The sequence below is a fragment of the Scyliorhinus torazame genome, chromosome 5 (genome assembly GCF_047496885.1).
Source record: "Scyliorhinus torazame isolate Kashiwa2021f chromosome 5, sScyTor2.1, whole genome shotgun sequence".
NCBI classification, from domain to species: domain Eukaryota; kingdom Metazoa; phylum Chordata; class Chondrichthyes; order Carcharhiniformes; family Scyliorhinidae; genus Scyliorhinus; species Scyliorhinus torazame.
Window position 1 is genome coordinate 157,769,117 of NC_092711.1, and position 27,933 is coordinate 157,797,049.

Below are 27,933 nucleotides of genomic sequence, written 5' to 3' on the forward strand. Positions count from 1 at the left end.
GCATGGAGATGTTGTTTCAATAATGAATGTTTATGGATCCCCGAATGACTCCCCAGAGTTCATTGTGAAGGCTTTTGTGGATTTTGCGGTTAGCTTCGACTAACTCTTTTGTGGTTGGTGACTTCAACGGCCACTTATATCCTCTGGTAGATAAGCACCCGGTTACCAGGCTCGGGCGTTGGTCTCGGCTTGTGAAGAGGTGGATTATGTGGATGTTTGGAGAACTTTGCACCCGAGGGGCGGAGATTTTACCTTCTTTCCAGTCCCACAGCAATGTCAGACTAGAATCGCCGACTTCTTCGTGCCGAGGACGGCCTGGTGTCCGTTTGCACCACAGGGAACATCATACATGCGGCCCATCCCCCCCCCCCCCCCCCCCTGATTTTCTGGAGGTTCTGCTCGAGGGCTCACCCCCAGGTCGAGATGGTGGAGGTTTGATACCTCCCTGATCAGAGATACTACATTCACTACACATTATAAGGAAGAGTTTGAGTTCTTCCGTTACCTCGGCCCCTGGTATTTCCCCCTCCAGACGTGTAAAGCTCATTTGAGCCGGGGGTGGGGATGATCATTTGCGTCACTGCTGATGAAAGGTGCAGAATGCTGGAGAACCAGCGGTGTCTGGAAGTTTGTTTGCTGAAGGCCCAGGAGGAAGTTTCCGCCGGAGTGAAGCTCAGTCACACAAACCCCGCGCTCTGATTGGCTGGAGGACCAGAGTCCTTCCGATCGTGCAACTCTTCCCATTGGTCAATGCCTCAGCAGGAAGGTCAGGAGGTGAGCTTCCCTGCACATGCGCAGCTTCCACTCTCCTTTAGACATGCACAGTCTCAGGCAGGGGGGAGATCACCGAGCGGCTTCGTGCTCCGGTCGCAGCAGTCAGCCGGTTGCCTGGAAACCTGGTCTCGAGGTGTAGAGGTTGAACGGGCGGGACCTCCCGCGTCCGCGCACTGGAACCCAGTGACGACACCTCGGAATAGAGTAATTCCAATTGGCTAATTCAGGCAGGGCTCCATTGTGATGTCACAGCGGATGTGAAGGTAAAACCTCCTCCTGTCTCCAACATCTGGGAGTAACTCTTTTATTGTCGTCACAATTATTACAGAAACCAATTTACAAGGCTCCAGGCCTCATTACACTTCAAATTGACGATTAAACAGTCACTTAACACAAAACAGCTGCAAGGCACAAGGCCCAATTACATTTCACAATAACGTTGTAACAGTCATTGAACACAAACAGCTGCAAGGCACAGGGCCGAAATACGTTTCCAGATACCAGTTAACCAGTCACTTATCACAACCAGCCGCAAGGCACAGGCCCTACGCATAGTTAAAGTAACAATCGAACAGTCACAACACGAACAGTCGTGAGGCACAAGGCCTCGAAACCCAACGACCATTCCAAAGAAAAAAGGAACAAAAAACCACAAGACACGAGTACATTTCGAGGTAACGGCCTCTAAACACATAAAACAAGCAGTCGCGAGGCACAAGGCCCCGATACAATACGGCCGCTTCGGAAACAAATATGACCCACAGGGCCTCGATACATTTTAACAGTGTCATATCAAACCCAATGACCAGGCACCAGGCCTCAATTCACCCCAGAAAAGATTTAACAGGATAGAATCAATCACCGAACACTAATCCCCGCTCACCCACCCCCGTTCACCCCGCCCTGCAGCCGACACCCCGGGGGAAAGGCCCCTCCTCGCTAAGAGCACAGACCTCCGGAGAGCCAGACCCGGGCGCGGCGGAGGAGAGAGGGTTCCCCCCTCCTAGACCCCGCCCAAAGGCATGGGACCATTCGGAGGGAGAGCAGTTTCACACCAACTAGCGTTCCACCACAATTACTAATTACTATTTCAGGGAAACCCAAAATGAGTTGAATGTCATAGGCTGCTAAAGAAAACGAAAGCAAAGAAAACATGAAAACAAAATCCCTTAGTACTCATAGAAAAGTCCATAAAAAAAAAGAGTCCATTAATTTTGCACGTTCCACATCATGACCCTGGCGCTCCAGCCAAAATTTCACAAGGAACAACATGTCCTCAAAGTCCTCCAATGACAGCGGCCAGAGTCGCTCCAATGTTGGCAACAGTCGACAACGGGGAAGAAAGTCCCAGAGTCAGTCCCAACCGCCCACAGGGCGTCCGGTGGGCCGAACCCCCGGAGACCCCAGGAACGGCAGCAACTCACCCCGGGCTGCAGGCCGCGGGCCGCCCATTGGGTATCCACTCCCAGTTCCGACCCGCCGCTTCCAGCAGCCTATCCAGCTGCCATCCTTCCTTCATCCTCCATTGGGCAAACTCAAAACCGCCGACAGCAAACCTCGCAGTCCAAAGCAGCGTCTCCGCAGCTCAACCGCTGACTTGAAACACGACTGGTCGCAGTACTCCGAAACCGGTCTTCTCCCCCTTCCCTCGGGGACCAGGAACAATGGGCGCCGAGTTGCTGTTTCACCCAATCCAGGAAGCTCCCAGAGGCGGCCTGCCTTTCGAATCGGCCCGGGGGCGGACACCAAGCTCGCACACAACCACCCAAGCCTCCTCCACTTTTCACCACCAGGAGTTTGGACAGTGTCGGCCGTAGCTCCCACAATCCCCCGCGCTGGGGAACCCGCTCTATCCGCCGCACGGGCGGGTGATCAGGTACTGCGCATGTCCAAGGGTGAGGGGAAGCTGCGCATGTGTGGAGGAAAGCACAGCCCCTGACCTTCCTGTGAGGTGTTGGCTAATGGATAGAGTTAGGACCGGAAGGACGCTGGTCCTCCAATCAGCGCGGGCTTTATGTGAAAGGAGATTGGGCTTCACACAGACTGAAATGTCCTCCTGTCTCCAACATCTGTGAGTAAAACACTTTCTTTTCTCCCCCTTTCCATTTCTTTTCTCATTCTAACCTTCAATTGGTCACTTGCAGCAACTGAAGGGAAAGGAAGTGAATCCAGGGAGGGTGCAGACTCTGCAAAGCTTGGCCCAGGTCTCTCTCTCTCACAAAGACATTGACATCCTTTGCTCCCTCAGCCTGACACATTTATTTGTCTGGCTAAAAGAATGGTCTATTTCCTGAAGTTCACAATTAAAGGGCTGGTTTCACCAGGAGATGGCTGACATTTAAGGGGTCAGTAAATTAATATCGGACAGAGATATGTCCAGTGTTGTTATTTGGTACATATTAGATATATTGTTTATGGTTCTATAATGAAGTATATTTATTATTATTTCAGTAGTGTAATATTGTGCTGTAGCTCTGTTATATATTGACAGTCATCTCTTCCTACAAGAGTGTTGTTAGTCTCTGGATTTCTCTTCCAAAGGGATCAGTGGAGTCTGGGAGTCACTGAATGTGTTCATGGATGAGTTAATATTTTTAATATTTCTTTTGTTATGTTTATTAACCAATTTTAAAATAATGAATGCAACAGAATAACAGAAAAAATGTGGAAAACGGGTACAGAGCAGAACAACTGAAAGGGCCAACATAAATACAAGCAACACATTGCAGAATTAATTCATAGCAGAATATTTGAGTGACCAGTGCCTCGAGATGAAATGTTGATCCATTGAACAACCAGTAAACAGGTTAACATAGTGAGTGGAGAAAGAGGGTACGATTATATAAAAATGGAAGAATAATAATGCAGGACGCACTCCCCAAAACATTACAAGTGGACTAACAGCATAGTCGAATTCAAATGAATAACATAACATAATGAGATAGAAATTCTGCAGTGCAGAAGGAGGCCATTCTCTCCTTCAATCTGCACTGACCCTCCGAAAAAGCACTCCACTGAGGCACACTTCCCACTCTATCCTCGTAACCTTGTGCATTGATCATGGTCAACCCACCTAACCTAACACCTTTGGACACAAAGGGGCAATTTAGCATGATGAATCCACTGAACCTGCACATCTTTGGACTGTGGCAGGAAACCGGAGCAGACACGGAGATCGTGCAAACGCCACACAGATACTCAAGAAATCAAACCTTGGTCCCTGCCTCTGTGCGGCAGCAGTGCTAACCACCGTGCCTCACTGTGCCCTACTCCCGACCCAAGTTGAATTTAATTCACTGATGGAAATCTCTGGAGGAGCAAGTCAGTCAAATTGGAACCAATATATCTGAGATAGGGGTTGTATAACTTACCAAATGTATCAGACTTTGAATGAACTACAGACATTAAAAATTTCATGGGGGTGCATTCTGTAATCGGCCTATGCCAGTTTTAGATAGAGGGAGAAGTGACTGGCCTGCTTCTATATCGAGCCAGAGGGATGTTGGGTCCATCCTCACCCAATCCCTTATGAACCTTAGATGAGAGGCCAATTGATATAGCCCAATATTCCGGAGACTCAACCCTCCCTTAGATCCTGGTGATTGGAGCTGAACAAACTTGAGGCAAAGTTTCTTTTTGTTCCAGATAACTGTATTAATCATTCCATTAATTTCCTTAACGACTCTAGTCGACAGCAGTATAGGCAGCATCTGCAGAGGGTACAACAGTCTGGGCAACACATTCATTTTAATGAAGACAATCTTCCCTTACCATGAAATCAGAAGAGCCGGCCACTGGGCAAGGTCCCACCTAATAGTCACCATCAGCTGTGAAAAGTTGGCCCCAAAAGGTTGCCTGAAATAGGGGGGTCATTGACATTCCCAGATATTTAAATCCCAAGGGGGGAGCATCTGATTGGGAAGCTTACACTTCAACACCCCCCTCCCCCCACCAGCATGGCCTCTGACTCAGTAAAATTCATCTTATAACCAGAGAAGGTCCAGAAACCAAGGTGAACCAGAAACCAAGGTCCACCACACTAAGAAAACAAAAAGGGACGGTCAATAGAGAATTAAAGGTGCTATATTTAAATGCGCGCAGTGTACGGAACAAGGTAGATGAGCTTGTGGCCCAGGTTGTGACTGGCAGGTATGATGTGGTAGGCATCACAGAGACATGGTTGCAGGGGGTTCAGGACTGGCATTTAAACATCCAGGGATTCACAACCTATCAAAAAGACAGAGAGGTGGGCAGAGGGGGCGGGGTTGCCTTGTTAATTAGGAATGAAATTAAATCAATGGCACTAAACGACATAGGGTCAGATGATGTGGAGTCTGTGTGGGTAGAGCTGAGGAACCACAAAGGCAAAAAAACCATAATGGGAGTTATGTACAGGCCTCCTAACAGTGGTCAGGACTGGGGGCACAAAATGCACCACAAAATAGAAAGTGCATGTCAGAAAGGCAAGGTCACAGTGATAATGGGGGACTTCAATATGCAGGTGGACTGGGTAAATAATGCTGCCAGTGGACCCAAGGAAAGGGAATTCATTGAATGCTTACAGGAGGGCTTTTTGTAACAGCTTGTGATGGAGCCCACGCGGGAACAGGCCATTCTGGACTTAGTGTTATGTAATGAGCCAGACTTGATTAAAGATCTTAAAGTAAGGGAGCACTTAGGAGGCAGTGATCATAATATGGTCGAATTCAATCTCCAATTTGAAAGAAAGAAGGTAGAATCAGATGTAAAGGTGTTACAGTTAAATAAAGGTAACTACAGGGGCATGAGGGAGGAACTGATGAAAATCAACTGGGAGCAGAGCCTAGTGGGAAAGACAGTAGAACAGCAATGACAGGAATTTCTGGGAGTAATTGAGGACACAGTACAGAGGTTCATCCCAAAGAAAAGAAAGGTTATCAGAGGGGGGGATTAGGCAGACATGGCTGACAAAAGAAGTTAGGGAATGCATCAAAGCAAAAGAGAAAGCCTATAATGTGGCAAAGAGTAGTGGGAAGTCAGAAGATTGGGAAGACTACAAAAACAAACAGAGGATAACAAAAAGATAAATAAGGAAAGAGAGGATCAAATTTGAAGGTAGGCTAACCAGTAACATTAGGAATGATAGTAAAAGTTTCTTCAAATACATTAAAAACAAACGGGAGGCAAAAGTTGACATTGGGCCGCTCCAAAATGACGCTGGTAATTTTGTGATAGGAGACAAGGAAATAGCTGAGGAACTGAATAAGTACTTTGCGTCAGTCTTCACAGTAGAAGACATGAGTAATATCCCAACAATTCCGGAGAGTCAGGGGGCAGAGTTGAATATGGTAGCCATCACAAAGGAGAAAGTGCTAGAGAAACTAAGAGGTCTAAAAATTGATAAATCCCCGGGCCCAGATGGGCTACATCCTAGAGTTCTAAAGGAGATAGCTGAAGAAATAGTGGAGGCGTTAGTTATGATCTTTCAAAAGTCACTGGAGTCAGGGAAAGTCCCAGAGGATTGGAAAATCGCTGTTGTAACCCCCGTGTTCAAGAAGGGAACAAGGAAAAAGATGGAAAATTATAGGCCAATTAGCCTAACCTCGGTTATTGACAAGATTCTAGAATCCATTGTTAAGGATGAGATTTCTAAATTCTTGGAAGTGCAGGGTCAGATTAGGACAAGTCAGCATGGATTTAGTAAGGGGAGGTCGTGCCTGACAAACCTGTTAGAGTTCTTTGAAGAGATAACAAATAGGTTAGACCAAGGAGAGCCAATGGATGTTATCTATCTTGACTTTCAAAAGGCCTTTGATAAGGTGCCTCACGGGAGACTGCTGAGTAAAATAAGGGCCCATGGTATTCGAGGCAAGGTACTAACATGGATTGACGATTGGCTGTCAGGCAGAAGGCAGAGAGTTGGGATAAAAGGTTCTTTTTCGGAATGGCAACCGGTGACGAGTGGTGTCCCGCAGTGTTCAGTGTTGGGGCCACAGCTGTTCTCTTTATATATTAACGATCTAGATGACGGGACTGGGGGCATTCTGGCTAAGTTTGCCGATGATACAAAGATAGGTGGAGGGGCAGGTAGTATGGAGGAGGTGGGGAGTCTGCAGAAAGATTTAGACAGTTTAGGAGAGTGGTCCAAGAAATGGCTGATGAAATTCAACGTGGGCAAGTGCGAGGTCTTGCACTTTGGAAAAAAGAATAGAGGCATGGACTATTTTCTAAACGGTGACAAAATTCATAATGCTGAGTGCAAAGGGACTTGGGAGTCCTAGTCCAGGATTCTCTAAAGGTAAACTTGCAGGTTGAGTCCGTAATTAAGAAAGCAAATGCAATGTTGTCATTCATCTCAAGAGGCTTGGAATATAAAAGCAGGGATGTACTTCTGAAGCTTTATAAAGCATTAGTTAGGCCCCATTTAGAATACTGTGAGCAATTTTGGCCCCGCACCTCAGGAAGGGCATACTGGCACTGGAGCGGATCCAGCGGAGATTCACACAGATGATCCCAGGAATGGTAGGCCTAACATACGATGAACGTCTGAGGATCCTGGGATTATATTCATTGGAGTTTAGGAGGTTGACGGGAGATCTAATAGAAACTTACAAGATAATGAATGGCTTAGATAGGGTGGATGTAGGGAAGTTGTTTCCATTAGCAGGGGAGACTAGGACCCGGGGGCACAGCCTTAGAATAAAGGGGAGTCACTTTAGAACAGAGATGAGGAGAAATTTCTTCAGCCAGAGAGTGGTGGGTCTGTGGAATTCATTGCCACAGAGGGCGGTGGAGGCCGGGACGTTGAGTGTCTTTAAGACAGAAGTTGATTAATTCTTGATTTCTCAAGGAATTAAGGGCTATGGAGAGAGAGCGGGTAAATGGAGTTGAAATCAGCCATGATTGAATGGTGGAGTGGACTCGATGGGCCGAATGGCCTTACTTCCACTCCTATGTCTTATGGTCTAAGGCACAAAATCTATCCACAATCGGGTACAGCTGGTTAAGATGAACATTTTGCTGTGGTTTTTATTTTTATCTCCGTGCCTAATGGTCTTTTTGTCGAAATTGGTCTTTATGGGGGTGGATTGGTTGGTTTAATCGTTTGTGTGGGCAGATAACGTGGCAAGGATTCGGAAGACGGTGATTCAGAGAGGGCGACAGTCAGGGGGCTTGGCCCTGCTGAACCTGTTATACTATTATTGGATGGCGAACGCAGAGTAGGTGTGGGGTTGGAGCAGGGAGACAGAGGCTTTGTAGGTTTACATTAAAGGGTAGGTGGGGTTAATGGGTTACAGGCACAGGGTGGAGACACAGGTTATGTAGGGTGCTCTTTCAAAGAGCCGGTGCAGACTCGATGGGCTGAATGGCCACCTCCTGCACTGTAGGGATCCTATAATTTCACGGCGCTGGTTACCGTCAACTGCTAGGTGGGAGGGAAGGAGGTGGAGAGGTTGGTTAGGGAGTTGGGGTGGGTTAGGTTTTTTTTGTTGGTTTTACTTTGTAATGTTATGTGTTGTAAATGTTAAAATCTGAATCAAAATACTTCAAAAAATCTATCCACTACTCCAATAATGTCCGGGACTGAAACACTGGGGTTCAACACAAACTGCAGCCTTCAACTGCACACAGAATGATCTTGTGCTGCCTCACCCCACCCCCCAGTCCCGATATCAGAGACTCCGATCTGATAGCCTCTGGCAAGGGCTCAGTGGCCAACAACAAGGGGAACAGAGGGCAGCCCTGTCTAGTCCCTCTCTGAAGCTGAAAATTTGATGCCCGTAAATCATTGGTGAGCACCGCCGCTGCCGGTCTGTGATGTAACAATTGAATCCACTCAATATAATCCTCACCCAACCCGAAGCCTCACAGCGGATACACAAGATAGTTCCACTCAACTCGAGCAAAAGCTTTCTCTGCATCGAAGGAGATCAGCAGCCCATCCAATGCATATTTCTGAAAAGCCTGAATCACATTCAGCAACCTTTCAACATTGTTACTGGAAAATCTTCCCCGTATAAACCCAGTCTGGTCCTCCCGCACGATTGTCGGAAGGATGTCCTCCAGCCTTATCGCCAAAACATAAGATCGCAGTTTCAAGTCAACATTCAAAAGAGAGGGAACTTGTGACGGGGATGTGCTGAGTAGTCCCACATCAGGTGGCTCTCCTCCATACAACAGAAAAATAGGCACTGTCGGCCGAATTTAGCTGCAAAATCAGACGTCAACATCCCCTCACCCTCAACAATAGTGCGGACAACAAAATGCCAGGAAGCAACAGCTCGAAAGGCTGCAGGGTCACAGAAAATGCGGCAAGGGAGAGGAGCGGTGAGCAAGCGGGTCGGCGGCCCCACGAGGCGAGGGGTCTCCAGTCTTCCCGAGAGAGGGAGACCGGCGACCCAGAAACCAAGCCCCCCCTCCCCCTCCACCCGACCAGGCGATGGATGGAGGATGTTCCTAACCAAGGAACTAAACGCAATGAAGGATGACATTAAGGCTGAGTTAAGGGTGACGGTCAAGCTGGCGGAGGTGCTAGCCGCCATGCAGAAGATGCTCAATGGCATGTGGAGGGAACTGGAAGCCCAGGGGAGCACAGTTTGAGAGCTGGAAAAGGTTGTGGACCAGTAGAATCGGTCAAGGAGGCAGAACATTCGGATAGTGGGCCTGCCAGAGGGGATCGAGGACAGGGACCCAATCGACTACGTGGCCCAAATGCTGGACAACCTGATTGGGAGAGACAGCTTCCCCAAACCGCCAGAGATCGACAGGGCTCACAGGTCGCACGACTGCGTCACTTCGCAATGAACAGGGGAGCCAGCTCATAGGAGGGAGGGGGCGAGGGCAGCAGAGCGCAGGAGAGGGTGAGGAGGAGACAGCAGGGACACAAGCAGAATGGGTGTAGGAGGGGGTCAGATCGATCCTGGGTGGGGGGGCCACACACCTGCGGGAAAGGTAGTGTCAGGAAGTACGGGAGAGAGCGGGACCGCGACATCTCCCACTGGGAAGAGAGCATCTGGGAGGGGGGCAGATAGAGGAGGGGGATACGGTGGGGTGGGGGGCAGATGGAAGAGCGTGGATACGGTGGGGCGGGGGCAGGGGGGGGGGAGATAAAAGAGGGGGGATACGGTGGGGTGGGGGGGGAGATAAAAGAGGGGGGATACGATGGGGCGGGGGGGAGATAAAAGAGGGGGGATACGGTGGGGTGGGGGGCAGATGGAAGAGGGGGGATATGGTGGGGCGGGGGGAGATTCAAGAGGGGGGATACGGTGGGGTGGGGGGAGATAAAAGAGGGGGGATACGGTGGGGCGGTCCAGGTTCCCCACGAGTGGACACGGATCCACAAGTGGAAGCTGACCAGTCTGGCGGAGGAAGTCAAAAACGACCCACAGAGGTGGGATGGATTCCTGCTTTCCCTGGCGGGGAGGATGCAGACGATCAAGGTGAACGTACTGCCCAGGTTCCTCTTCCTATTTAGATCCTTACCGATCTACATCCCCAAGGCCTTTTTCCATTCAATAGATAAAGTGATTATGCCGTTTGTGCGGAGGGGCAAGAATTCCAAAATTTCTAAAACAGTACTACAATGGAGAAGAAACATGGGAGGCCTGGCCCTCCCGAACTTGCAATACTATCACTGGGCAGCCACGGCCGAAAGAGTGAGGAGATGGGTAAAGGACCCTGACATGGAATGGGTGATGATGGACGACCTTAGAGGAGCTGACGGAGAGACTGGACCTACCAAACAGGGATGAGCTCCAGGTCAAAGACTTTCTCTGCAAGGAGACACCAGCACACCCAGGAACCCTGAGAAGTACAATGCAAGAGAAGTTACTGGACGCAGACAGTCTGGGGAAGGGAAACTGTGGGGACCTGAACGGACAACTCTTAATAAGGATGCGCTCCTTACTTGACAGAACCCAGGAAAAATGGGCGGAAGAGCGAGGGACGGAAATAGGGTGGGGACTCTGGAGCGAAGCACTGAACGGGACCAACTCCACCTTCTCCTACGCAAGGCTAAGCTTCATGCAGCTGAATGTTGTGCACAGAGCACACCTGACAAGAACCCGAATGAGCAGGTTCTTCCCGGAGATGGAGGACAAATGTGAATGGTGCCAGCGGGGCCCGGCAAACCATACCCACATGTTCTGGGTATGCCCCAGATTTGTCGAATTCTGCACAGCCTATTTAGAGGCAATGTCCATGGTTATGAGGCTGGAGCCGTGCCCACGAATGGCAGTCTTCGGGGTATCGGACCAGGCAGAACTATTCATAGGGAAGAGGGTGGACGCCCTTGCCTTTGCTTTTCTAATCGGCCGCTGGAGAATCCTGCTCGGCTGGCGATCAGCAGCACCACCCACAGCTCAGACTGGCTGGCAGACCTATCGGAATTTCTTCACCTGGAGAAGATCAAGTTCACCGTCCGAGGGTCAGAGGATGGTTACCACAAAGTGTGGAGGCCATTCACCAACTTGTTCCAGGATCTGTTTGAAGCCAGCGGCCAATGGGACACTGGGGAGGGAGGTGGGCGTACGGGGGCCAACGGAATCACAGGGAGCTGGCAGGAAAACGGGGGTTGAGGCTACTGGGACAAGGAGGGAGAACCAGAAACCAACTGACACAGAGACCAGAGAGCCGAGAACAAAAACACAAGAAGAGGAACCCCCAAGGGAAGGTTTAAAAGAGGACAGGGAGCGCGCGGGGTGGAAGGGGGGAGGCCCATCAATGGGGGGGAAGGGAGGGCACCGTCCCCTTGTAAATAACAGATAACTCCCATTGTACAGTGAAGGACCCAGAAATGACGAGTGAAGGGGGCGGAGGGGAGGGGCGGAGGGGAGGGACAGGAGATGGAGGGACCGGCACAAAGGAAATTGACATGCACATTGTAATCGGCAGAGTTACCCTGACTGCTTGGATAGTGTATAATAAGGTTTGCCACAAGTCTGTTACTGGATGAAAAAGAGGTGAAAAAAACTGCCCCACCCAATCCCACCTCAATTTAAAGTGTTTCTTCATCCAATCCCGCCTCAGTTTCCTGTCATGAAGCTATGTCGACTTTCTCCTTGAGAAAGGAGAAGATCTCTTTCCTTCTGATAGGGTGATGGATGCCCCGTACAGTCCCTGAGAAAATTTGCAGATTAACTGCCGGCATTAGTTAGGCGACAGAGAGACAGGAACAGATTTTCACACCACAATCGGGCGTGCCCCATTACCCCCTCCTCCAACTCGCTTTACCAAAGTTTCCTCAAACTGCTCCTTTCACAGATAAAAGCCCCGTCTGTACCAGAGTAGGATAAAGTCAACAACACATAAACCCTCCCATAATAACAAAAATGCAAAAGAATCACCACCACAATAGATCCAAGGGGACATTCCTCAATAAGACTGAGGACCCGGAGGATGAACCCCACGGCCAGACTGGCGTTACCCTCATTTTGGAGAAGGTATCCTGAGGGTAAGAAAAGTAACTTTTGTAAATTGTTTTTACAGGATATTAGAAGAGGAGGAATTACAGACAGAAATCGCAAACGTCACGTCTCAATCTGACTGAGTCTCTCAATAGCTTGGAACTGAGTATCACCGGACTTTGAATCGAGAAGGAGAAATGTTTGTCTTTTCTGTCGGCTTCAAAACATCAGTGAGACTGGAAAAGCCCCGAGACACACACACCCAAGTGAGAGTGTTCCAGAGCACTGACTGGAAAGAGCTTTAACCAGTTACACAGCCTGAAGAAACATCACACCATTCACAGTGGGGAGAGACCGTTCACGTGTTCTATGTGTGTACGAGGCTTCAAATTATCGGCAAACCTGGAGAGACACGAGGAGACCCAAAATATGAAGATACCGTGGAAATGTGGGGACTGTGGGAATGGATTCAGGTTTCCATCTGCGCTGGCCGCTCATCGGCGCAGTCACACTGGGGAGAGGCCGTTCATCTGCTCTGTGTGTGAGAAGGGATTCATTCAGTTATCCACCCTGCTGACACACCAGCGAGTTCACACTGGGGAGAGGCCGTTCACTTGCTCTCAGTGTGGGAAGGGATTCACTCAGTTATCCCACCTGCGGAGACATCAGCGAGTTCACACTGGGGAGAGGCCGTTCACCTGCTCTCAGTGTGAGAAGGGATTCACTCAGTTATCCGGCCTGCGGATACATCAGCGAGTTCACACTGGGGAGAGGCCGTTCACCTGCTCTCAGTGTGAGAAGGGATTCACTCAGTTATCCCACCTGCGGAGACATCAGCGAGTTCACACTGGGGAGAGGCCGTTCACCTGCTCTCAGTGTGAGAAGGGATTCACTCAGTTATCCCACCTGCGGAGACACCAGCGAGTTCACACTGGGGAGAGGCCATTCACCTGCTCTCAGTGTGGGAAGGGATTCACTCAATCATCCGACCTGCAGAAACACCAGCAAGTTCACACTGGGGAGAGGCCGTTCACCTGCTCTCAGTGTGAGAAGGGATTCACTCAGTCATCCCACCTGCAGAGACACCAGCGAGTTCACACAGGGGAGAAGGCGTTAACCTGCTCTCAGTGTGAGAAGGGATTCACTCAGTTATCCGACCTGCGGAGACATCAGCGACGTCACACAGGGGAGAGACCATTCACCTGCTCTCAGTGTGAGATGGGATTCACTACCTCATCGAGCTTGCGGAAACACCAGCAAGTTCACACTGGGGAGAGGCCGTTCACCTGCTCTCAGTGTGAGAAGGGATTCGCTCAGTTATCCAACCTGCAGCGACATCAGCGAGCTCACACTGGGGAGAGGCCATTCACCTGCTTTCAGTGTGAGAAGGGATTCACTCAATCATCCGACTTGCAGAAACATCAGCGAGTCCACACTGGGGAGAAGCCGTTCACTTGCTCTCAGTGTGAGAAGGGATTCACTACTTCATCGAGCCTGCTGGCACACCAGCGGGTTCACACTGGGGAGAGGCTGTTCACCTGCTCTCAGTGTAAGAAGGGATTCACTCGGTTATCCAACCTGCAGAGACACCTGCGAGTTCACACTCGGGAGAAGGCGTTAACATGCTCTTAGTGAGAGAAGGGATTCAGATATCCATACACCCTGCAGGAAGACTAGCGAGTTTATCCCTGTAAGTGGCCAATCACCTGCTCTTAGCAGGGGAGACATTCAATGATCCGTCCCATATCCGGAGACACCAGCGAGTTAATTCTGGGGAGAGACCATTCATCTGTTCTCAATGTGGGGAGGGGGTTTTGTGATTCATCGCACCTGTTGTGACTCCAACAAGTTCACAATAAATTACAGATGTTGGCTCCGTTGTTATTGTTTCTGCTCTCACTGACATCCAGGAGTGCATTCTGTTCATTTTGACATCTGGTGAATGGTGATGATTGGAGGGTTTCTTTCTGCTGGACTGGCCGGTCAAACACCTCTGCCTCTGGTGGGCTGACCATTTTTGAGTCTTGTTGCGATTACCTGGTTCCAAGTGTGACGACGAGCACAGAATGAAAAGGTGTTTGTATGTTGGAAGATATTTAGTTCCCAAAGCAGCCATGTTGCCATGAAGATGGGCTATGGTGGTTACAGGGTTCTTTTGTCTAGTTTATCTGGGTGTTTCTCACAGAAGGAGGCTGTCATGGTATGAGGGGTAAGTTGTCTGGTAGATTGGGAAATTACAATCAGCGTATCACTGAAAGTGGCAACGCAGGTGGATAAGGAGCTAAGAAGGCAGACGGCATGCTTGTCTTCATTGGTCGGGACGTTGAGTATAAAAATTGGCAAGTCATGCTGCAGCTGTACAGAACCTTAGTTAGGCCACACGTGGAATATTGCCGACAATTCTGGTCACCACATTACCAAAAGGATGTGGAGGCTTTGGAGAGAGTACAGAGGATGTTTACCAGGATTTTGCCTGGCCTGGAGGGTATTAGCTATGAGGAGAGGTTGGATAAACTCGGATTGTTTTCACTAGAGCGACAGAGTTGAGGGACGACCAGATAAAAGTTTACAAAATTGACTGGCACGGACAGAGTTGATTGTCAGAAGCTTTTTCCCAGGTTGGAAAAGTCAATTACCAGGTGACATAGGTTTAAGGTCCGAGGGGCAAAGTTTAGAGATGTGTGAGGGAGGTTTTTTTACACAGAGGATGTTGAGTGCCTGGAACTCGCTGCCGGAGGAGGTGGTGGAAGCAGATACGATAGTGACGTTTAAGAGGCATCTTGACGAATACATGAATAGGATGGGAATAGACAGATACAGACACTGGAAGCACTGAAGGTTTTAGTTTAGTTAGACATCATGATCCGAGCAGGCTTGGTGGCCGAAGGGCCTGTTCCTGTGCTGTACTGTCCTTTGTTCTTTGTTGTTCTTTGTATGACGACAGACAATAGATCGGCAACCACTAGCATTTTATTTACATAAAATATAGATTCCTTTAAGAAGCAAAAATTAAACAGCAAAATGAAGCTATCGTGGCTAACAAGAAAAGTTAAAGATTCAATTAGATCAATGGAGGATACTCAAAGTGGCCCAAATAGTAGTGAGCCTGGGGATTGGGAACTTGGTTTAGAATTCAGCAAAGGACCAAGAAACTGATAAATAGAAAATAGAATATGAGAGCAAACTGGGGAGAAACATAAAAACTGACTGGAAAAGCTTCTATAGGAATATGAAAAGGAAAAGATTAGCAAAGACCAATGTGGGTCCAGTCCAGACAGAGACAGGACAGTTTATAATGGGGAATAAGGAAATGGCAGAGAAACTAAACAATGTATTTGTCTTCACGGAGGAAAATACAGAAATTGTCCTAAAACACACAGAAAACCAAGGGACCAGTGAGCACGAGGGAATGAAAGAGATTAGTATGAGTGAAAAAGTAGCACTGGAGAAATTAATGTGGTTGGAAGTTAATAAATCCCCAAAAGCTGATGCTCTACATCCCAGAGTGTTGAAAGAGGCGGCTGTAGAGACCATGGATACATTGGTGATCATCTTTCACTATTATATAGATTCTGGAATGGCTCCTGCAGATTGGAAGGTGGTAAATGTAACCCCACTAATTAAGGAGAGAGAGAAAACGGGGAACCACAGATACATTAGCCTGACATCAGTAGGAGGGAAAATGCTACAATCTATTATAAAGGATGTGATAACATACGAATTAGGAGCAGGAGTAGGCCACTCGGCCCCTCGAGCCTGCTCCACCATTCAATAAGTTAACGGCTGATCTGATTGTATCCTCAACTCCACCGAGACCCCTTAGAAAATACATCTGAGGAGATAGTAATAATATTCTTTCTTATTATAATCTTTATTATTGTTACAAATAGGCTTACATTAACACTGCAATGAAGTTACTGTGAAAATCCGCTAGTCGCCTCACTCCGGCACCTGTTCAGGTACACAGAGGGAGAATTCAGAATGTCCAATTCACCTAACAAGCACATCTTTTGGGACTTGTGGGAGGAAACCCACGCAGTTTTGGGGAGAACGTGGAGACTCCGCACAGACAGTGACCCAAGCTGGGAATTGAACCCGGGTCCCTGGAGCTGTGAAGCAACAGTGCTAACCACCATGTGCCTCCACGCCGCTGTTTCAGTTATGGGGAACAAGGAAATGGCAGAGGAGTTTTCTGTTTAATATTTTTATTCTCCTTTTTCACATTTTCTGCCAAATTTACACCCACCAACAATAAACAATAATCAGCAACAAATATGTTAATCCCCATAACAATAACAATCCCATCCCCCCACCAACCCCCAAACATCAGCCCGCATGTTTACATAAACAAATAACAAAAAGGAATCTGGGATTACCCATAGTCACCCTTAATACAAGCAGCCCCCCTCCCCCAACCCTCTTCCCCCCCCCCCCATTCCCCCCAACTAATGTTCGATGTTATCCAGTTCTTGAAAGTGCTTAATGAATAATGCCCATGACTTGTAGAACCCCTCCATCCTTCCCCTCAGTTCAAACTTAACCTTCGCAAGGGTCAAGTATTCCAGCAGGTCCCCCCCTGCCACGCCAGGGCACAGGGTGGAGAAGCTGCTCCCAGCAGGATCCGCCTTCAGGCGATCAACGAGACGAAGGCTACAATATCTGCTTCTGCCCCCGTTTCCAACCCTGGCTGATTTGACACCCCGAATATGGCCTCCTGGAGATCCAGGTCCAGTTTCACGTGCACCACTTTAGAAATTACCCTAAAAACCTCCTTCCAGTACTCCTCTAGCTTTGGACAGGAACAAAACATATAAACGTGATTCGCGCCCCCCCCCCCTCTTCCCCCCCACCCCCTCCCGCAATGCTCACACACATCCTCTACTCCTTCAAAAAATCGGCTCACCCTCACCCTCGTGAGGTGTGCTCTGTATACCACCTTCAGCTGTATCAGCCCCAACCTCGCACATGAGGTAGAGGCATTTACTCTCCGGAGCACCTCACACCAGAACCCCTCTATAACCTCTCCCAACTCTTCCTCCCACTTTGCTTTGATCCCTTCCAGTGGTGCCTTAGCCTCTTCCAAAATATCTCCGTACACCGCTGACACTACCCCCTTCTCCAGTACCCTGATCGTCAGCACCTCCTCCAGCAATGTGGAGGCCGGTTCCTCCGGGAAGCTCTGTATCTCCTTCCTGGCAAAATCTCGAACCTGCATGTATCTAAACATTTCTCCCTGCTCCAGCCCATACTTAGCTTCCAGCTCCCTCAATCCTGCAAACCGACCTCTAAGAAACAAATCTTTTAGCGTCTTGAAAATAAAGTGTTTTACTCACAGATCTTGGAGACAGGAGGTTTCAGTCTGTGGGGAGCTCAATCTTCATTCACTCAAAGTCCGCCTTCTGATTAGCTGGAGGATCAGAGTCCTTCCGGTCCACCAACTTTTGCTATTGGTTAATATCGTAACAGGACGTTCAGGGGGGTGGGCTCGACTCTGCACCACATGCGCAGCTTCCCTCTCTTGAACATGCATAGGCCTGGGTCGCGGGCGCGGTGGAAAGAGCGGTTTCACCAACGCTGGGGATTGTGGGAGATGCGGCCGTCATTACTCATCCAAAGCCCAGTCTCCAAACTCCTGGGTGACAAGTAGCGGTGGGAGGGCAGTGACCCCACACTGATACAACGTACACGTGGGTAGTCACTGGATTTGATTGCGAGCCCCCCTTAGCAAAACAGTTTGTTAACTCTAGGTGTAAAGATTTAGATACATGTGTGAAGTATTGGGGAGGGCAATAAGTGAATGTGAAACTGGACCCGAGAGTCAGCATCTTCAGGGTAGGAGAATTGTGGATAAGCAGCAGGAGTAATTCTGGTGGGAGGATAGGAGACAGAATTATCTGTTCTTAATTTCTATCCTGTACTGACAGTGATGACGTTTGCAAACTCATTCATCAGATGGGTGGATTTGAAGACAGAAATTGCAAGCCAAGCACCTCGTTGTCATCTGACAGATTCACTTAATTCATCAGGATCTGAATATCATGAACCATTGAATCTAGAAGGAGAAGTTATGATCTGTCAGCTTTCAAATAATTTAAATATTACTTTCACTGGAAAGGCACAAGGATTCATCCAAGTGAGAGTTCCACTGCACTGACTGTGCAAAGCCTGAAATATTATCACAACATTCACATTGAAGAGAAGCCTTTCCTGGTGTTCTGTATGTGGATGAAACTTCAACTGAGCATTGAACCTGAAGAGACACAAGGACACACACCAACGGAGGAACAATCATCAAGGTCCCCGATAATTTTAATGTCGATTGGGAGAATCAGATTCGCAAAAATATCCTAAAAAATGGGTTCAGAGTCTTTTTGGAACAATTTCTTGGAGCCATACATTTTAGAGCCAACCAGGGAGCAGACTATCCTCGATCTGGTAATGTGCAACAAGACAGGATTATTCAATAATCTCATTGTGATGGAGCCTCTAAGTCACATTGATCATAATATAATAAAATTCCACTTTCAGTTTGAAGGTGAGAAGTGCTGGTCTAAGGGCGGCACAGTGGAGCAGTGGTTAGCATAGCTGCCTCATGGCGCTGAGGACCTGAGTTCGATCCCGGCCCCGGATCACTGTCCATGTGGAGTTTACACATTCTCCCCATGTCTGTGTGGGTCTCGCCCCCACAACCCAAAGGTGTGCAGTGTAGGTGGATTGGCCACGTTAAATTGCCTTTTAATTGGAAAAAAAAGAATGGGGTACTCTAAATTTTTTTAAAAAGTGCTGGCCTAAGTTAAAAACTAAATAAAGAGAACTCTGAAGGGTATGAAGGGAGAGCTGGCGAAAGCGAACTTGGGAAACTAGGTTGAAAATTGGGACATCAGTATGGAAGTGGGTGACTTTGAATAACTCTCAGCAAACATTTATGCCAGAGAGAAAGAAAGGCTGTTTGAGAAGAATGCATCATCCATGGTTAAATAAGGAAGTCAAGGAATGTATTAAATTGAAAGAAACACCATCAAAATCTACAAAGGTTAGTGTTCATTCAAAAGTTGGGCAGATTTTAGAATCAGCAAAGAATGAGTAAAAGATAAGAAACAGGCAGAAATTAGAGTATGAGGGTAAACATTCTCGGGCTACAAAAGTAGATAATAAAGGTTTCTGCAAGTATTTGAAGAGGAAAAGAGTGACTAAATCCAGGTTGGTCCTCTGGAGAGTGAGCCTGGGAAATTGATCATGGAAAACAAAGAAATGATGGAGGCTTGAAACAGGTATTTTGTGTCTATCGTCACGGTACCAGACCGAGAACAATTCACAAAGATAATTGAAAATCGAGAGGTAATAGGGAGGGAGGAACACAGAACAATCACCAGAGAAAAGATGCCAGGAAAACTATTGAACCTAAAGGCTGACAAGTCCCCAGGACTGGGTGACCTGCATTCTTGGGCTTTAAAAAAAGTGGTGGCAAAGAGAGTAGATGTATTGGTTATAATCCCACAAAATTCCTTAGATTCTGGAAAGGTCCCAGTGGATTGGAAAATAGAGAATGTAACACCTCTATTCCAGAAAGGAGGGAGGCAGAAAGCAGGAAACTATAGGCCAGTTAGCCTAACATGTGTGACAGGGAAAGTGCGAGAATCCATTATTAAGGAGGTTACAGCAGATTACTTAGAAAATGTAAACATTATTACTTTTTATTTATAACGAGAACTACCATGAAATATGCAGTAAATGCAACTGGTTAACTACAAGTTAATACCTAATACCCACATCAACCTGCCCCACCCTCTCTCTCTCATACACACACACACAAGACAGACAACCGCAAAGGGGTGGAAAGGGGCAAAAAAATTCAAAATTGGAGGAAAGAGTCTTTCTTCACAACAAGCTTGCAGATTAAAGTCTTTGGTTTGCAGTCTGTAAAGATCTTCTTTGGAGATTCATTCATTCAGGTACTCTCTACATTAAAAATGCAGGAGTCAAACCTTTTCTGGAGAGACACCTTAGTTCACGTCAAACTTTGCTTTCAGTTTGTAGTTTGTCTTTCGGTCCCTGTAGTCTCAGAAGTACAGCACCCACCAGGCTCTCTGGAGAGAGAGCCAGCCCTCACAATGGCCTTCTGGGGAGAGTTAGCTGGACCTTTTTGGAGAGAGTTAGATGTATCAGCGTGCTGCCAGAGTCAAAACTGATACCAAACTGATATCTTGGGACTCGGAAAAGCGTTCTAGTGGAATAATATCCAATCACCACCTGTTACTGGACAGATCACAGATCTTTGGGCCAATTCATTGGCAACCGGCCAAATCAATCAAATGGACGTTTCATTATGAGATATGCAAGACATAAATCACAGACGTTCAATCCATCCCCATTATACAAGTTACCTACCCAGTCTTTATATTGGTAACTAGTCAGCCCTTAAACCCATGACAAAGCATCTGCAATCACATTATCCTTTCCAGGAATATGTACAATTGTAACATTGAACTGTTGTAATAATAAACTCCAATGGAATAATCTTGCGTTCCAGGTTTTAAACTTCTCTACAAATGCAAATAGATTATGGTCTGTGTAACAATGCTTTGCTGATTGTCATGTTGGACATGTACTACGAAGTGCTAAAGGGCTAGTCGCAAGGCCAAGGCTCAATGATGGAATACTTTCTTTGGCACAGACTGAATTTGTTTCTAAAAATACCTCCCTAGCCTCTTTATTCCTTCATTGTTGTCCTGTAGTAGCACTGCCCCTACTCCCAGGTCACTGGCATTTGTGGCCATTTTAAATGGTCTGGAAATGTCTGGGATGGCCAGCAATGGTTCGCCCACCAACATGGATGTCAATCTGTCAAACTCTACTTGGCGTTCTGTGGATCATTGCATTTTTAATTGTTTCCGCTACATATTGAACGTGCTTTTTATTTCAGTTTCTAACTGAGGAGGATTTTGCTTTATTAGTTCAGAATTTCTGATGTTTACTTCATGATTTGTTAACCGAGTGCCGCTTGGTGCTTCCATTCAATTCTATTCACACCCTTTCAGCATCTTTGTTATATCTGCCCCTTTCTGGGTGTCGTGCAATGTAAAGATGTGGAGATGCCAACATTCGACTGGAGTGGGCTCAGTAAGAAGTCTTACAACACTAGGTTAAACTCAAACAGGTTTGTTTCGAATCATTAGCTTTCGGAGCACAGCTCCTTCATCACCTGATGAAGGAGCTGTGTTCTGAAAGCACGTGTAATGTAATCAGTCTTTTCTGATTGTCCAATAAATGTTTATCCATATTTCAAAGATTTGCTACAGTCAAACAAAAAGCACTATTGTCAATGCTGAGGGAAATATTTGGTTCATTTTAAATCCATAAACACTCTCCAACCCCTCCAGCTTTACATGCTCTCTTTTCTTGCACATGGTTACTTTCAGAAATAAGAACCATTCTTTGTTTTACAGCTTCTACCTCCTCTTTGGAGTTTTCGTAATCACAACTCTTATCCCGATTTAGCAATACAGACCTTCAGAATCAGAGGATAACACATTGTTGGACCCATGCATTTTCTGTTTTTTGTTACCAGATGTGGTGACAGAATCACGACATAGGTCTCCATTCACCTTCCTCTTAGTTTTAAAAGATATTGATGACTGATTATTTCATCTCCTTTGCCATTTGCTCCCTTTAAGAAGCACTGTGGATCTTTAAAAGGATGTGGGTGAACCAGCTTAGTGCCACTTCTCAGTCCTCGTCCTGACTAACTGATGCTGTGCTATCAAGTATACGTTGCTTCAAAGGAGGCATGCTGTGGGAAATATTTCCCCTGAAGGGGATAGCAATGGATTTACTACAAGGGACTTTAACAAATCACTTTTAGAAAAGTCCAATTCACTTTCTTCCTCCAATTTTCTGCCTTCTTTCCGAGCTCTGGGAGAATTACTTGTCATTGGCACAAGATCAGTTAGTGACAGGTCTATTTGGTAATAGCTGTTCATCATCACTCCATAATCAGAAGCAAAATTGAATTTGGTACTCTCGTCTGTCTCTTCATCACTGTCACTACTATTAAATTCAAACTCCTCTTTCCTATGGTCACCTTCAGTCTTAGAATTCTGAGAATCTGGTTCACTGTTTGATCTGTGATTAACATCTTTCAACATTTTTCTTTGAGTAATTTAATGCCCAATGAGTTTTCTTAATTCCCACATGCCCTACTGTTGGTATTTCATGTGATAACTGCAGTAATTCTCTCACACCCTCTGTTATCATGGTTGAATCTACAACCGTCACTCCTGCCAAATCATTCCCCAAAAGTAAATCTATTCCGTCCACTGGGAATTTCTCAGCCAGCCCAACAACTACTGGACCTGACACGAGATCACACTCCAATTGTACTTTATACAATGGGACTGGAATACAATCTCCACTTTTCCCATTCACTAATTCCTCAGCTTTCATTGAGTCTCTGAAAGAAGAAACAAATCCTTCTCCAGTAAGAGAGTTTGCGTAGCCCCTGTATCCCTTAAGATTGTTATGGGTTTGGCACATGTTGGACATGTAAAGTCACAGTTTGTGGCTTAAGAAAAGGAGTGGGAAAACAGACTCAATCAAACAGGATAAGCCAGTGGGTTTTATTAAAGTGGGAGGAAAAAACATTGTCCCAGTGGAAAAGTGCAACAGAGTGTAGAGCCTATTGAGAGGTTGGTGGATAAGCAGGTAACATAACTTTTTAAGGATATTTGTGAGGGTGAGGTTTACTCGTGTGTACAAGGTGGAGTAGGTAAGGAGATTCAGATCTTGAGGGATACAGGAGCAAGTCAATCTTTTTTTTAATAAACATTTTATTGAGGCATTTATGGTATTACAACGACAACAAAATAAACAATGTCCATGTAAATATAAACATAGTGCAAAAGCCGTCTTTCACCCTTACAGGGACCACCTTTACTAACCCCCTACTCTAAACTAAGCGAACCCCGAATCCCCCCTCACCCCCCCCCTGCCCCCCCCCCCCCCCCCCCGCCTTCTGCTGATGGTTAATTTTCCCCAAAGAAGTCGACGAACGGCTGCCACCTCCGGGCGAACCCTAACACTGACCCTCTCAAGGCGAACTTGATTTTTTCCAAACAGAGAAAGCTAGCCATGTCAGTTAGCCAGGTCTCCGTCTTCGGGGGCTTTGGGTCCCTCCAGGCTAATAGTATCCATCTCTGGGCTACCAGGGAAGCAAAGGCTAGAACGTTTGCCTCTTTCTCCTCCTGGATTCCCGGGTCTTCCGACATTCCAAAAATCGCCACCTCTGGACTCGGTGCCACCCTTGTTTTTAACACCTTGGACATGACATCCGCAAACCCCTGCCAGAATCCCCTAAGCATCGGGCATGCCCAGAACATATGGACATGGTTCGCTGACCCTCCTGCACACCTTGCGCACTTATCTTTTACCCCAAAGAACCTGTTCATACGGGCCACTGTCATGTGGGCCCGGTGAATGACCTTAAATTGTAGCAGGCTGAGCCTGGCACATGTTGTGGACGCGTTGACTCTACTCAACCCGTCCGCCCAGAGACCATCCTCTATCTCTCCTCCTAACTCCTCTTCCCATTTGTGTTTCAGCTCCTCAGTCTGCGTCTCCTCTGACCCCATAAGTTCCCTATTAATGTCCGAAACCCTCCCTTCTCCCATACACATTCTGGAAACTACCCTGTCCTGTATCCCCCTTGGTGGTAGGAACGGGAAGGTTGAGACCTGCCTGCGTACGAAGTCCCGTACCTGGAGGTACCTAAACTCATTTCCCCTAACCCAATCCAAATTTCTCCTCCAGCTTTCTCAGGCTAGAAAAGCTCCCCTCCATAAACATATCTCCCATCCTCTCAATCCCTGCACTCTGCCAACTCCGGAACCCTCCATCTAACCTTCCCGGGGCAAACCGGTGATTATTACAGATTGGAGACCACACCGATGCTCCCTCCACTCCCACATTCCTCCTCAATTGCCCCAGACCATCAGGGCTGCCACCACCACGGGCTAGTGGAGTACTGTGCCGGCGGGAATGGCAGAGGCGCCGTTATCAATGCCCCCAAACTGGTGCCGTTGCATGATGCCGCCTCCACACGCTCCCATATCGACCCTCCCCCCACCACCCACTTCCTGATCATGGCTATATTCACCTCCCAATAATAATTACTAAAGTTCAGCAGCGCCGGCCCGCCCTTCCCCCGGCTCTGCTCAAGCATCCCCTTTTTTACTCGCAGGGTTTTACTCACCCATACAAAGCCAGTGATCACCTTATTGACCCGTTTATAGAAGGACCATGGAATAAAGATGGGGAGACACTGAAACACAAACAGGAATCTCGGGAGGATCGTCATTTTCACTATCTGCACCCTCCCAGCTAGTGACAACGGAAGCGCGTCCCACCTTCGGAAATCGCCCTTCATTTGGTCTACTAATCGGGCCAAATTTAACTTGTGTAGCCGTTCCCATTCCCGCACCACCTGAATGCCTAGGTATCGAAAGCTTCCCCCTACCACCCTAAACAGCAGCTCCCCCAATCACCTCTCCTGACCTTTGCCTGGATCACAAACATCCCACTTTTCCCCATATTCAGTTTATAACCCGAAAACAGGCCAAATTCCCCCAGAATCCTCATAATTTCTTCCATCCCCTCTAGTGGGTCCGAAACATATAGGAGCAGGTCGTCTGCATATAGAGAGACTCTGTGTTCCACTCCCCCCCCGGACCATCCCCTTGAGGCTCTCAGTGCAATTGCCAGCAGCTCTATGGCCAACGTGAACAGGAGTGGGCATCCCTGTCCCGTCCCCGATGCAGCCTGACATAGTCCGATGTTGACCTGTCCGTCCGTAGCTCGCAACCTGATACAACTGCCTGACCCAGTCAATAAAGTCCTGCCCTAATCCAAACCACCCCAGTACCTCCTGCAGATATTCCCATTCCACCCAATCAAATGCCTTCTCTGCATCCATTGCGACCACTACCTTCACGTCCCTACCTTCTGGGGGCATCATAATCACATTTAACAACCTTCTTATATTGGCCGCCAACTGCCTACCCTTAACAAATCCCGTCTGGTCCTCCGCAATCACGGCCGGAACGCAGTCTTCAATCCGAGAGGACAAGATTTTGGCCAGCAGTTTGGCGTCCACATTTAGTAGGGATGACCTATAGGTTCCGCATAGCCCTGAGTCCTTGTCCCGCTTCAGGATCAATGAGATAGTGGCCTGTGACATCATCGGGGGAAGCACCCCAGGTTCCCTTGCCTCATTGTATGTCCCCATCAACAGCCACCCCAATAGCCCAGAGAACCTTTTACAGAACTCCACTGGGTACCCGTCTGGCCCCGGGGCTTTACCCGACTGCATGGCCTTCAGTCCCTCTGCTATTTCGTCCAACCCAATTGAGGTCCTCAGCCCTTCTCCAAACCCCCCGTCCACCTTCGGGAACTTCAGCCCCCCCTAAAAAGTGCCTCATTCCCTCCGGCCCAGCTGGGGGTTCCGACCCATACAACCTGCTGTAAAACTCCTTGAACGCCTTATTCACCCCTGCTGAGTCTCCGACCACGTTTCCGTCCCCATCCTTTACTTTCCCTCTCTTCCTGGCTGCCTCCCTCTTTCTAAGCTGCTGTGCAAGCATTCTGCTGGCCTTCTCACCATGTACATATATCGCCCCCTCACATTCCTCAGCTGCTCCATCACCTTCCCTGTAGTTAACAAGCCGAACTCCGCCTGTAGCCTCTGTTGCTCCCTTAGAAGCCCTGCCTCTGAGTTTTCCACATACCTCCTGTCAACCTGCAGTATCTCCTTTATCAGTCCGTCCGTCTCTTGCTCTGTCGGCTTTCTCTCTGTGGGCCCGTATCGAGATCAGCTCCCCTCTAACCACCGCCTTCATTGCCTCCCAGGCACCACCGCCGAAACCTCACCTGTGTCATTGATTTCCAGGTAGTTCTGAATATATTTGAGCAAGTCAATCTTTAATGGTGAGAAATGGTTTGGGAGGAGTTTTGGCAGAAAATGTGGTCATTTGTGGAATATGGGGTTGGTTTAGCACAGTGGGCTAAATAGCTGACGTGTAATGCAGAACAATGCCAGCTGCACGCGTTGAATTCCTGTACCGGCCTCCCCGAACAGGTGCCGGAATGTGGCAACTAGGGGCTTTTCACAGTAACTTAATTGAAGCCTACTTGTGACAATAAACGATTATTATTATTATTTAGTGGTGAGAGCAGTAGTGTGCCACTATGTAAGGTATGGCGAGAGAGTTCAGTGAAAAGTGGTGAAGTGGTAGTAGGAGTAAAAGAAAAATTACCTTTTTAGGATAAATTTATCCTAGATAATAATATACCTGGATCACAGGTGGGAGTGCAACCTACTATGGTTGAAAAGCCAGTGGAAAGTGGAACTGAGATGTTGCAAGAAATAGATCCAGGAGTGTTTCCTAATTGTGTGGTAATCAGATCACAAAACCACTGGTTAAGACAGGAGGAAGAGAATTTGAGGAGTGCCAATAGGGAGGCTGAGGTTCAGTTGTCAGAAAACATGTTTGATCAGATGGTTGGTAAAAACAAGAGCAGGTGGTGGATGAAGTGGATAATTTTAGTTCAAGCAAGTTGGTTCAATGGGGAGAATGTGCAGTTCCGCAGACAGTGACCCAAGCTGGGAATCAAACCTGGGTCCCTGGTGCTGTGATGCAACAGTGCTAACCACTGTGCTACCATGCCACACCGGTAGTGACACAAGAGGTGATTATACTAGTATCTGGTCAGGACTGGAGCTGTCTCACAGTTTTATAGAGAGCATCGTCTGTGGTGGAGGCTGAAGAGCTTGTACAAATGTAGCCAGAATGTTCAGCAAACGTTTGCATGCACTGACTGTTGTTTTGCACTGTCCAAATGCACCAGCACTTACCCATTATTTTTGGCTATCCTCAACAGACACAGAATACAAAGCAGCTGATAAATGTGAAGAACAGATGATGAATGCTGCAGCATCGATAGCAACCTGTCTGACCATCAAGAGAAGAATTCTGCTGTCAGAGCCAGGCAACTAACTACATATCACTGAATTGTGTGTTTTTTTAAATTTAGAGTATCCAATTATTTTTTCTAATTAAGGGGCAATTTAGCATGGCCAATCCACCTATCTTGCACATCTTTGGGTTGTGGGGGTGAGACCCACGCAGACACGGGGAGAATGTGCAAACTCCACACGGACAGTAACCCAGGGCCAGGATCGAACCTGGGACCTCGGCGCCGTGAGGCAGCAGTGCTGACCACTGTGCCACCATTCTGTGCATTTATCACTGAATTGTTGATGAAGCTTTTCTTGTGTAATCTTGGGAGGCCACCCTGACCGTTGAAATCTCTCTCGCTCGAAGTAGTGGTTAAATTTATGCTAATGACTGTGACATGTGAGAAGACTAAAATGGACTATACTCACGTGTATGTTAGCCTGTTGAAAAATGTAAAATGTTATTATAGATTATAAGTTGCATGTAATCAGAAGAAATGTTTAAAGTTAAAAAGTTTTTAGAAAAATAAAGCCATCTGCGTACATCGCTGGTTCATTTTTTTAAAGGGGAAGCTGTGACGATTGGAAGATTTTAGGAAAATTGGATCATAAATGTATTGGGCAATTTCAGGGTTAAAAGCGTGGGGTTAGAGTGTGATTCACTGCAGAGGTCCTGTTTTTATTTTAACGAAGGATCCTGTTTGGCAGGGCCTGGGTGTTTTTAGTAGCCAGAAGGTGAAATTGACAAAGGAATGTGTTTTTTCAGTC

The 27,933-nt window shown here is 47.5% G+C and overlaps 1 protein-coding gene across 5 annotated transcripts; it reads left to right on the forward strand.

Moving 5' to 3' along the window:
* Window positions 1-785: 785 nt before the first annotated feature.
* On the forward strand, window positions 786-27,708 carry LOC140420283 (uncharacterized). Of its 5 annotated transcripts, none has more exons than XR_011946263.1 (2): window positions 786-1,037; window positions 27,090-27,708. XR_011946263.1 is itself a non-coding variant. In XM_072504315.1 (2 exons), the coding sequence occupies exon 2, from the start codon at window positions 12,528-12,530 to the stop codon at window positions 13,788-13,790; it is 1,263 nt and encodes a 420-aa protein (XP_072360416.1). In that variant the 5' UTR covers window positions 795-1,037; window positions 12,241-12,527; the 3' UTR covers window positions 13,791-14,038. The 5 variants fall into 5 exon arrangements, 2 of the variants coding, with proteins under 2 accessions (XP_072360416.1, XP_072360415.1); XM_072504315.1 differs by lacking the exon at window positions 27,090-27,708 and adding an exon at window positions 12,241-14,038 and having other exon boundaries at window positions 795-1,037; XM_072504314.1 differs by lacking the exon at window positions 27,090-27,708 and adding an exon at window positions 12,241-14,038 and having other exon boundaries at window positions 934-2,845.
* Window positions 27,709-27,933: the final 225 nt, after the last annotated feature.

Bases quoted from the DNA above. Each gene is read 5' to 3' on its own strand.
- LOC140420283 (XM_072504315.1), top strand. From the start codon at position 12,528: ATGTGTGTACGAGGCTTCAAATTATCGGCAAACCTGGAGAGACACGAG.